Source organism: Pterocles gutturalis, unplaced genomic scaffold, assembly GCF_000699245.1.
Source record: "Pterocles gutturalis isolate BGI_N339 unplaced genomic scaffold, ASM69924v1 scaffold48506, whole genome shotgun sequence".
In the NCBI taxonomy this organism is placed as follows: Eukaryota; Metazoa; Chordata; class Aves; order Pterocliformes; family Pteroclidae; genus Pterocles; species Pterocles gutturalis.
Genome location: NW_010104780.1, coordinates 1 through 12,749, shown reverse-complemented (window position 1 = coordinate 12,749; position 12,749 = coordinate 1). Strand labels below are relative to the sequence as shown.

The 12,749-nt window shown below is 35.7% G+C and overlaps 1 protein-coding gene across 1 annotated transcript; it reads right to left on the bottom strand.

The window, feature by feature from the left end:
• Nucleotides 1-1,952: 1,952 nt before the first annotated feature.
• On the bottom strand, nucleotides 1,953-12,700 carry FAM76B (family with sequence similarity 76, member B; the record flags this gene model as incomplete). Its single annotated transcript, XM_010087154.1, has 8 exons — nucleotides 1,953-2,784; nucleotides 3,431-3,532; nucleotides 6,743-6,875; nucleotides 7,555-7,635; nucleotides 7,830-7,877; nucleotides 9,855-10,051; nucleotides 10,964-11,119; nucleotides 12,646-12,700. Coding segments are annotated over 8 exons (862 nt in total), but the record flags the coding sequence as incomplete, so codon positions are not given.
• Between the last annotated feature and the right edge of the window lie 49 nt (nucleotides 12,701-12,749).

Genomic DNA, 12,749 nt, shown 5'->3' with positions numbered 1-12,749 from the left:
AACCCTAACCATTCTATGATTCTATTAAATAAATCTGAAGCTCTAATTTGTTACAGTTTGTAGACAGCCCAAAATGTCTAATCTTCCCAGAAATCTAATCTAAATTCTAATATTAAATTATTCCCTTTTTTGGACACAGATTTTTAGTGAATGACAAACATGAAGGATTAACATGAAATGTGGATTTCTGAATAATTTTAAAAGGACAGTTTAATGTTTTGACAAGATTTTATTGTGAAACATTGGATTTAGAAAAGGTACAAAATGTCAACGGTCAGATGTGTGCCAGTACAGTATTTCAATAGTCTATACATGTGGACAGCTGAATAGCTTCACTGCAGAATGCGCATTTAGACATACTATCTACAAGGGGGCCGCAATATTCACAGGCTTAAAATACATAAATAACTTGAGTCAAAATGGCCATCACTGGTCAATGCTAATCAACATCTGGAAACAGGCTAAAAAGCACGATACAGTACAACAATCTCCTTTCAGATCCACATTTAAAGAACATCAGTTTATTATGTCAATAATCTACAGCTCCAGGACACTATTTTCAGGACTGGGATTCAGTTGGCTAGTTTACAACTTTAAAAAATTAATGTTAAAAATGAGATTATGGAAGAAAACCCACAGGTATTTAATTAGAACGAAACACTGTGAAGCCCCTAAAAATACTTCGGACTGGGATTTATAAAGTCAATTATTTCTAATATAGAACTTAATTTTGCTCCTTTAAAATGTCCTTACTGCAGCTTGAACAGATCATTAAGTGATTTTAATTGAAACTTTTCAATTTGCTATGCTTTTCTGTGTTTTAAAACAAATTTCAGCAAACCTGGGTCTCCATTCAACTGGAAAAAAAAAAGTATCAAAATACTAACTCTGAATTAATGAAAGTCATAAATTCGTATGTTAAAAACAGTTAATAACGTCTCCAAAGGATAGCAGCATTCTCTACCCTAGTTTAGCAAGTTTAAAGAAGAACATTTATAAACATACAAAGTTGATTTTAGGGTATAAAAATACACTTATACCATGCGAAACAAGATAGCTTTTTTAAAAAATTCTTCAGTAGTCTGTCACTGTTGGAACTTGTTTGACTGAAAAGGTGTTCGTGATTCAGTACATGGGTGGACAGCCAAGGAACTTTAGATTTTAGTTCTTTAATTAAAGGTGTCTAGCTTATATATACACAACTAAGCTTACTGAAATATAAGCAGTTACCCTGTTACAAATCAGTACCCAGCACTGAACTAAGCATTTACTTACACAAGTCTGCTTCACTTTACACTGATTCGTAACTCGCCTTCCTGAACAGAGACCTTGGCATACACTAAATTATGTTTAACAGAAATTTCTGAATATGACTGATGTCCATTAGGAGCAGAGTTAAACTTAAACTGATGTAATTTAGAATAAAAATCTACCCAAAATATTAAAACAACCCACCTTTGACACCATATCCATTCCTGTAATTAATTTCAAGACCATTAGTTTTGTCTACTCTTTTCTCATTGTTTACCTTTACTGGGGGATGAGAATCGTTCAATTTATTACGAAGAATTACCATAAATTACAACTAAGTACATTAAATCAGACAATAGGGAATAATTTTTTTTTAAACTTTGAGTGTGTATCACTAATTAAGGATGTAACATGGGCAGTACAATGTCTGCCATGGAATTAAAATTAGCGCTGTGCCAAATGGGAAAAACATATAAACAAACCACTAAACTCCAGCGTGGCAAAAAACATTTAGTTTTTTGTTGAGGAAGTGTTTGGCATGAGCAGCACTAACAAAAGTCTACACCTCACAGACACAAGCTACAAAGCTTATCTAAAGCCAATACTCACTGTCCATCAATTAGCTAGCTCTTGGTGCTGCTTCAAGCACTGCACTAGCCACTTTGATCTTTGTTTCAGATTCCTCTGTACACACATTTATATTTACATAAAACATTTATTGAACATGATTTTAAAACATAAAAACCTTATGTACAAAATACCAACATCCCTATAAATAAACAGTTGGAGAAAGGCACTTGCAAGAAAAATCTACAGTAAATCTTACAAAAACCACACTGCCTCTGTTACTGTACAATAGATAATCTTTCGGTAAATCCCTATCACAAGAATGTAAAACACTAATTACTTGTTATAACTAAGAATATAACCGTTACCGTTGTATTTACACATACATATATGCCTTTTTTTTAGTTTCACTTGAGAGCACCATAACTTCCATTCTAAATTTATCTTTTGATACAAAGTAAAAGAACAGTTGCCAGAAACCAGTGTTCAGTGTCACCGCAGATTCATAAACTTTTGGCTGACATCAGTGTAGTAGTTTAAAAGACTTGGTTGCTGCTTTGTAAAAAGTACACCTAGCTTGTTATTGCATGTTGTCCTTTTAGAGAGAGCATTGCTATGTTCTCTATGCAATTGTTTAATACTATTGCTGGCAAAAAGTTTCCAATATCAAAAAAATAAAAACATTCTTCAAGCCAGTTGAAGTATTTTATCTGAACAGTAACTAAAAAAAGCTGCATATTAATTATAAAAACTTGTAGGAAACATGCCAACTAATCTGGTGTGCAAAAATATTTCTTCTGCTACACAGGATTTTAAGGGCTTCACAGAATTACTCAAATTTACATTGAGTAGCAAACCCCGTGAATAACCACTTCCTCAAGGAGACGTTAGTATACTCCCACTTTTATCAAACTTTTTACCCTTTGACAATGCTGCAACCTGTTTGAGCAGTTCTCTGTTTTTGGCCTGCAATACAGATAAAAACAAGTTTTATGAATTACTGAAATATCCCAGATAGTAGTGTCATGCACTAATTTCCCATTGCATTTATGAAACAAATTCTCAAAACGTACATGCTGAGAATATTCAAAGAAGATAATGATCACTTTTCAAAGACTGGTATATTATTTTTGCTATGCATATTGCATCTTTAACAGAAAAGGTAACTACATTTCCTGTATTGCAAAATTTAGTACTTGAGGTATTGCACCGAGTATCTGTTCAGTCTGTGATTCGTAAGGCAGCTAATTCAGGCTTTCTTCTTGATAAAGTATGCTTTAATAAGAGACATTTAACTGTCAATTGTGTTGAGCAGTTAAATCAGATCAATAGCACACCGACAACTGATTAAGTCAGAGACCAGACAAAAAAAATCGTAACCTTTGAGAAGGCATGAGAGGTAAGCCTCTCAAAGTTAGAAAGCAACTCCCACAGTGAGTTTAATTTATATGGAGATTGTCTGTTGACTGCAGAACAGCTGTAAAATGCGTCCAAAGTTGAACGTGGTAATGATCATTCAAGTACCTGGTACTATTTCATTGCTGCAAGTTAACAGCCTGAATACGTAATTCCATCTTAGGTATTTCTCAAGTATTGATAAGTAATTACTCACCTGCAACTGTTCCACAGTTTCCTTGTGAGCTTTCTCCATACTGTTCATCTTCGTCCTCAAGTTAGACTCCTGGTACTGGAAGTCTGCCTTCAGTTCTGTCAACTGAAAAAGACAAATTCTATGAAGATTCCTTGGACTGCTACAGTATACATCTTCTAATCAGTCTGTAAAATCTTTACGGAAGCCCCAGGAATCTCAGGAAACTCTACATTTATTTACTATTGTACTATTGACAGCTCAGCACTGAAGAAGTAGCTTGAAAAGTATGTCTATTTCATACGTAGAAAACAACTGTACTGATATAACCATATTATTTGCTCAGGATTTGGTATAAAGAAGGTTAATCGTCAGAAAAAATAAAAGACTAATGATTTATAATCTTAGTTGCTCCTTCAGCTGTCAGATACTTATCACAATCTTCAGTTATGTCTCTTCAGTTATATGGTATGGTAATATATTAAAAATCTTCCATAGAAAGACAACAGAAAGACAATTGTGTCCTTTTATGCTACAATTTGTCCTAAACAGAAGTAGAAATTCCAGAGCTTCACTGCTTCTCGATCCACAACAATGGTGAATTAAACTGTATTATTAGAAACACGTAATTAAAATGACTTAAATTACGATTTAATTTCAAGTGGACGGTATACAAGTGCTGCCACTGGGTCTCTCCCAAGACAGGCAGAGATCCAGATGACATACACTAAGGCAGGTGTTTCTGAACTGTGACATATGCTTCTGTCCAAGCAGCTGAATGCTTCTTCTGGAAGCATGTGCGGCTGGGTGAACTACTAACATTTTGTTGTATATGGACCCAGAAGTTTTAGGAAACACTTTAAAAAATTGAGTTGTTCAAAGCATCCTAGATTCACCTGGCTATTTTGAACCTCTTTGGTCAATTTGGATTTATCGGGAAATGAAGCCTCTCTGCTAGCAAAGCAGCCCGCTGTAAGAAACCAAACCATACATTCCTAAAACGACTGACAAGACTGCTATTACAACCTGAGTATGGATCAAATCACACGTAGCGAAACAAGGTATTCAAAAGAACTGTCAACCAAATGGCACTAAATAAGCTGCAGGTATCTTGATACACGGATATACACCTCACTGTACACAGACTGCTGCTCAAGGTATATACTTGCAGCTCTTGTAAATTCCAGGGGATCCAGTACAAAACCACATATCACAAACTAAATATAAAAAAACCCAGTGGCAGTATTGCACCACAGTAAAGTATGCAACTAGATGAGCAAACAACACTACCTGTGAACATTCAGCAAATTGGGGTCCCTTTCTAATGATTAAGTCTCAGGACCCCATGGTAATGTCTTAGTGTCTCACTAACATTTTGTCCGGAAAATGAAACAAGGCTAGTACTGTAAACAGTAAGCACTGGTAAATGACATGGCTGAGATCTTGACTCATAACAAAAAATTATGAATGAGGATTGTCTGTAAAGCTGGTCTACTGAGTTGTTCTTGTTGCCATACGCTATACATTTCAGAGGGTTTTCTTTTGGAGCACTCCGAACTGTTCAAATGCTGTTCCAACACAAAACTTGGGACCAGATCTCAACAGCAAGCTCCCACAGGTCTGGCTCAGGCTTTTATCCCAGTACATGTCTTTACTATCTCACAGTCAAAAAAATCTGCAGTGCATTCATTTGTTGTAAACTTTTTGGCTACACAAACACTGTACGATGCGTCCAGATTTTCTCCGCGCCTCCAGCTTTTCTCTGCGCCTCCAGCAGCTGAAGAAAGTAAGCGACATTCTGAAAGTGAGTAATTCATGCCTCAAGGAGTCTTTAAGTTCCAAGAACTCCGAGGTCAAATAAATAGTTTAAGCAGTGGGGATATTAAAATTATTAGATGCTTTCCATATGGAAACAGCATAAAACAGGTTACTGCCATTGTCATGCAGAAGTAGGTGACACTTCCTGACCTAACCCTCCTTTTGTTAGCTTTGTCCAGTAGATCAAATACAAAAATAGGTTAAGTGAATTTCTTACTGTCTCTGATCTTCTGCTGGTTATAAGGGAGAGATCAGGCCCTTAATGTCTGTCCTTCGAAGAACTACCTAAAGAGAATCCACGATAGACTCTTCAGCTCTTTCACATTAACTACTTAAAAGCTTGAAACAGCAACTACTTCCAACACAAGGTGTATTATAAGAGGGATATAAATGAAGAAAAGGTTCAGTATCCTTTACACAACACATTTAAGTGCAGAAACGTAGATACTGAACCATGGTTTAAAAGTGGAAGCATTTTCCTCCCAGGATTGATGAGCCTTTCTTCACCATCAATGTTTTGATAGGCCACCATGCACCTATAATCAAAATTTTACTTGAAAATATAGTAACTGTAATTATTTTTAGTACAGTTCCATAACCTACCCAATCCTGAACAGACATTCTAGAGTCACCATTACAGTGTCTTAAAAGCATCTAACTCATGGCAGAGAAATAAGCTTTAAGAAAGTCACAGCAAAGTAGATACTTGTAGATACTTCTCTTTTCTTGTTAATCATTAGGCTGTTAGAAGGAAGAGTCAATCTCTTCTATGAGTTTCATTGCAGTCATTTGGGCCTGACTATTTTGCTTAACTTTTGTTGACTGACAGGCATCTAACCCATGCTCTTCTAGTCTTGAACGATACACAGACTTGATAACCTGCACTACACACATGCTACCAATGTTCTAAAATCAAAACACTTCATTTTCATACACTGTACTTGCAAATTGGGACACCAACTCATGATTATGGCTATAGCTGCTTTAGTTTAAAACTAAACAAAACCTATGCTAAACTCAGAATGGTTACTACTCTCAATTCTCCTCTTATCTTGTGTGCCCATCAACCCATGGGATCTTTGGCATGCCTCAGTTTAAAACAGGTAAAACCTATGCTAAACTCAGAATGGTTACTACTCTCAATTCTCCTCTTATCTTGTGTGCCCATCAACCCATGTAGGTATCTGGGATCTTTGGCATGCCTCAGTTTAAAGCAGGTAAAACATACAGACCACTGTCTGGCATTTTATCCATCAGCTGTGGCACGCAGACTGAGTAACAGTGAAACAGATGGCTAGTTTTAGATGGCTGAAGTGATATAAGATGAATTCCTCTTTGAATTAGAGCCAAGAGATATTCATGATACAAAAGTCCCAAAGTTATCTTTTAAGTGGGAAGATCTGATTAACTGCTATATAAAAAAAAGTATCAGATTTTTGTTTTATATCACCACTTTGACATTGTTGGGAGTCTACAAAACAGAAAACAAAGTTCTTATTAAGTGGGTGCAACTTTTACCTTTTTATCTTTTTCTAAAATAGTCTGATCTCTTTGCTGCAGAAGACGTTTAAGTGACATTACTTCTTCTTTCAGCTGACTTATGAGGACAAAGTTGTCAGTTCCCCCACTGTCTGCTGACTGATTTATAGAGCTACTAAAAATAAAAAACAATAGTTACTCACAACATCAATAGGAAAAAACAGTAACTTTTTTAAAAGATCAAATTGGGTAATTAATAATTCCACAAACATCCTTAAGGACTAATGCAAAAAAAGTATGTACCTGACAGAAATGGATGCAACTGGCAAATTACCTTACTAATGGCACACATTACATACACCTGCAGAAATATAATTAAGTATTAGCTTTCAGGGGGAAAAATACCCTTTGACTGAAGCAGCCACTTTTATTTCAACTGTTTGGCCAGAGACAGAATAAAGATTCAGTCTCACACATTAAGGTCCAAAAGACTTCTCTAGATACTAGGTCAGCCTAAAGCAGCAGGTTCAACCCTGCATCTAATTGACAAAACACCCATCTTAAGAAATACTGTTTTGTTGATAACTGTTGCCTTGTACATAAGCTTTATTTAATTTCACCCCTAACAGCTTAACAGCAGGAACACAGTGCCAGATTTCTGCTCATGAAGTCACTTAGTTGACTGACAGCACTCAGATGCCACCCAATAATCTCTCTGGCTGGACAATAGTTTCACCTCCCTCATCCTTCAGACTGGAGAAAAAAAAAAAGAAAAAAAAAAGAAGCAACTGGCCACAAATCAGTGCTCTATTTGGTTGAAATGGCTCAGCTTTACAAAAATGTAACTTTACCTATCTCCATTTGATGGCTTGGATTCCAGTTTGGGTTTTTTCTTTGGAGTTTCATTCTGAATAGCTGCAGAGGATTTATGGCTGAAATCAAACAAAATGTAAACCTAAAGCCTCATACTATATAACTCTCTAATATAACCATTCGGTACATGTAAAATAACTAACTCATGCTCCTAGCTGGAATGCTAGAGACTAGCCAGAAATGCAAGGAAAAATGTCCTTTAAATGAAAACTGCAAGATAAATTAAAAGGAAATTCATAAATAGCATATTTACCTCTGTTTCCATAGTCCCTGATCTTGTTCTGGACTCAGACTGCTGATTCTGAAATATGTGAAATATATTTGGTAACTGATCAAACACGCCACTATTTCTAAGTTTATGTGAATGGTATCTGTATTTGAGAAAAATCCCCCCCCTCTTTTTTTTTTTTTTAATAAAAAATGACCGATTACAAATTTTCAGTTGGACAGTCATATTTTCTGTCATTTTTGTGATCACTCTTTACCATGTTGGGATGCTATAAAAATATTTCTTAGGTAAATGTTTACACTAATGTAAGACACAAAGGGTAAACCTTTTTTCTGGCATCTCCCAAGTTTGGTGAATTTTATATTGCTAATCCTGTACTCAGCAAGACAGTCTAAAAGAGCATTCCTGGGACTCCCATACTGTAATATGAACATTGCCTAAAGTGGTGCTTATGTGATGGCGTAACAGCAACGCTAAGTTTTGGTTCTCTGAAAATAACTCCTTTTCAGGTCTAAAGATTTGTTTTCAATACTTTCAAAAGCCATTTTAACAAACACCACTGATCTAGGAATAGTAAAATGTAGAAGATCGCACTAAATGAAATAGTTCAATTAATCTGTATTTCTACCTCACTGTTTCAACTGTGTCATCTTAACAATAACTGGAATGGATAGGGAAGAGTCATATTTATTGAACCAGAAGCAATGGACCCATGGCAGCCTACAGAAAAAAAGGTGCCAAACTGGGAACATTGTGATCTGTATAGAAATATGCTTACTTTTGTAACTCTTGAGTATATTATAAGCTCTACTCTGTAGTAAAGAGCTAACTTTTTAATTTAATCCTTACTATATCTCTGCCACATGCATCAAATTAGATTTAGCTTGTTGTAACTTGATTTTCAGCAGAGATTTGAGAGAACAGGTACAGTACAATGACTCTCTGCATGACAAGAATAATTTTCTTTTTCTAATTCCTAAAAAAAACCCCTAAATCATCTTTTTTTTTTTTTTTTTTTTTTTAAGTGAAAGTATGTATGGAGTATTCCTCTCATTCACAGTATCATTCCAGCTTATTTTGCCTCTATCTTTAAGTCATACTTAGGAAATTTTCAGCCAAAATGGAAAATTATAAGAACTGGAAAAGTGAAGCTTAGAATTACAGTGTATGTCTGGGTTCAAGGTCATTACCATTGTAGCACTATCCAACACAAAAATATGTAAGGAGTTCTAAAGTTACGCTGCCGTAAGCCTACCAATGAAAATAAGAATTATGACTACTATTATACCAGCATAAGAAACAAATCTGTTCCAGGATTTATAATTACATAAACTAGTATGTACAATAAAGTTGGTATGCTGCTTATTGCATGGCCAGAGAGGGCATGCTGAGAAAAGTTGAAGAACATGGGACAAAACTGTGTGAACTGTTACCAGACTGCCAGGAACTGAACTGACAGTGTTATTTTCCTATGTCTTTATGACAGCCACTCACAAACTGCCTCTTCCAGCAGGATTTGAGTATAAAAACTAGCAAAGAGACGCAACCTGCTCTTAGACTGAGGGTGATTCCACACTCTTGCTTCTGCTTCTCCATCTAACTGCAAGTATGTGCACACATACAAGTCAGGATGAAGTAAGTCAGGGTGAGGATTCTGAGCTAAGTAGGTGTTCTGTGCCCACTGCTAATACACCTTTTAACTCATGGTAAATGCATGTAAAATATCAGTTATCACACAGCAGTTACTGCTTAGAAAGCCAAATTCAAGTGTAACCCTAAGTAATGTACTCTGTAGCCATTCTGTGGGTTTCTTTTCTAGACTTGCTACCAATTTTAACATCAACTAGTTTGATGATCCCCAATAATTTTTGCTGACCGCCTTTCATCTAAACCGTAAGAATACCAGGATTTTGACAGACCACAGAAGAACAACATTCTGCTTTTGATGCCATATTTTAAACAGCATTTCTTATGTGCTTTGATTTGATCTCACTACTAACAGAACACAGAAAAGGTACCAACAGCTACTTGAATTTTTGACATACTTACTTATGATGACCGCTGCTGTGACGATGATGATGGTGGTGATGGTGGTGGTGTTTTGAATGATGCTGGTCTTTCTCAGTAAGAGAAGAAGATGAGGAGTTAGAATGTGAAGATCCTAGGCTCTTCCTCTGTTCTTTTGTCTTCTGTAGCACTCTCTTGTAGGACAGCGTGCAGAGCCAACACAACAACTTTCCATCAACCTTTTGGGAAATAATTTATAGCAGGGTTTTTTTTTCCAAGTATACTTGCACTAGGAAGATGTACTTCAATATTTGCAAGTAAAATTTGTTTCAGTTCATCTGTTATCTCTGGGAAAAATCCAGATATCTCTTTGGTATGAAACAGCACTACCATATCTCCAAGGTACACACATTATCTTCTTTTTCCATTTCTTTTTGTCATTTAAAGTTAGGATAGAAAGCAGTCGTAGCAAATGTTGGACTTGCTCTGTCACAAGAAGTGACAAGAACTTTTTAAAAGGGACAAGTAATATTTATTTCAGACACCATGTACCCTCTCTCAACCCATTGTATCAGGCAGAATCAACATGTCCAGCCAATGTGTTACTTGTACCAAGCAGATTTTTCTGTAAAAACAGCATTATTCTTGGGTTCAGGCAAGAGGCTTTTGAGGTAATTTCCTCAGCACCCTCTGGAATGAGAAAGTAGCACTCACCAAAGCTATTTAAGAAAGTGCTGCTCAAAGCAGTCTGCCTCTCTGGTGCTGTACTTTAAGGCAAGGCAGGCAAATCAGAAGACGTAAAGTGACAAATTCAAGTTACAGACATACATAAGATCCAATGGATGGGAAAATAAAAATTTAAAAAAAAAAAAAAATCAAAGCACCAGGAACTGTTCAGCTCCTTAACCTCTGTTCCCCAGGTACAATTCTCAGCTTACGCTTAAGCTTATTTTTAAAGAGAGTGATTTAATTTAAAGTAGCTCAGTAGCTAACAATTGCAAGTTGCAAAATTTAATCCAAATATTACTGTAAAGCACAGCAACTTTAATCCAATACTAGTGAACTTAAGGTACATCCCTGTTAATCTTTCTCTTATGAAGGAGGAACATTGTTGTCAGCCTAAGCCACTACAGCTGTGGAACAAATCTTACCTTCCTTCTTCCCTCCTCTTTTCTATCGAAAGCACACTGCTGTTTGCACTGTTCACATGTCTGAGGTGGGCCGTACTTCTTCTCGGAGTTGGTGCAACGTTGACATTTTGTGCCAATAAATGCTGCAATAATGTTACAATACTGACAAGGCTTGGGCTGAAAAACAGGTAAATTGAACTGAAGTTAATACATCTACAGTTTCTGTAATGAACACAGGTATTTCAAATCATACAATGATGCTTCTAAACTACTAGGGCTTCATAAAACTGATCTTAAGGTACCTTTTTCCTATAATTTCCATCTTCAGTACTAAACTGCTCCCCTAAAATGATACTCCTTCAATGGTCAAAAACAGTCTGGACTTTGCATGAAAACGCAGCTACATACTCAATGAAAGAAACACACACAGTGTGACACAAACGTAGAGCTGTCTGAGACGTACCTCTGTCCCTGCCTCTTCTTAAGTTTTTTTTAATACTATGACATTTCCTCTCTGTTTTACTACATTACTAAAGAAATTACTTTTAAAACTTTAGAAAAGTAATCAAGTCATTTTTTAGACTTGAAGTTCTGAAAACATCCCTCTCCCTTGCACTAAGGAATTTGATAACCCCACAAGCTCCAAGATTAGTATCCTGATACCTGCAATTCCTCAGGAAACTTAAAAAAACCCAGAAAAAACAAACAACTTCAGATACCATCAAGTTAGGTCACCAACTTCTATATCATACACTCAACTAGAAATTTTCCACTGCTGGAAAATAAAACTGGTGTCAGTTTGCATAGGTTAGACATGGCTGGTTATCTTCAATGCAGTTCCTTTTTTTGACGAACTACTACTCATAAAAAACATTGTTGAATCTGTCTTGCACTTCATTTCACTACATATTAAGCTTTTGAAAGAACATCCTTTGTTCAGTGTACATTTACATTCACAAGGTGCCTGCCTACATACCAGCAGCTGTTATGTTTCTCAAATAAGCTGAATTTAATCTAATATGGTTTGTGCCAAGCATATAGAAGTTACCCACTTTTGGTTCACAGCAAGGTTACCTTGATACCTTCTATAAGCTAGTATCGGCAGGGCGCTCAGTGTGTGTATTCACATATTAAAAAAATAATTTCTCTAACAGAACTGAAGCTGAAATTCAAGATGAGAAAATGCAAAGTAACACGCATACAGACAATACTCATATTTTCTACTTAATAGCTTAACGTGATTAACATGCATTTTAAAATTTTATGATTTACATAATAGAAAGTATGTGGTATTATTAGATTTTCACATTTACCACTCATTAAAAACACAAACAGCTCACGGTCTTTCTGCCATCAAGTGTGTGTTTATGAGAATATGCAAAAAATTACTTCACATGCATAAACTGAAATAACATTACTTTTACTATGAATAGCTAGATTACATTTATTCGTAACTGTTAAGCTACTTAGAATCACAATGGATTTCAATTTAAAAAAGAAACTGTAAGGCATGAAAAAAATCAAGAAAAAACGGAAAGGAAAAAAAAAAACAAAGCCCTGCCATAATTTCCATCTTTATGAAAGGTAATATTTATTTTTTTTTCCCTAAAAGAAAATAAGAAGTTTAGTTGCAAGAGAACTTTTTTTCATTTAAAACGTGAATGAACTTAAACTTCAACATTCAGAACTAAGAGCCCACTCACCGTTCCAAACTGCTTCACGTTTTGGGCACACTTCTTGCATATCGTATTCGTTTTGCTAAAGATAAAATCGCATAACGTTGAATTCAGCCACAAACACACCCCCT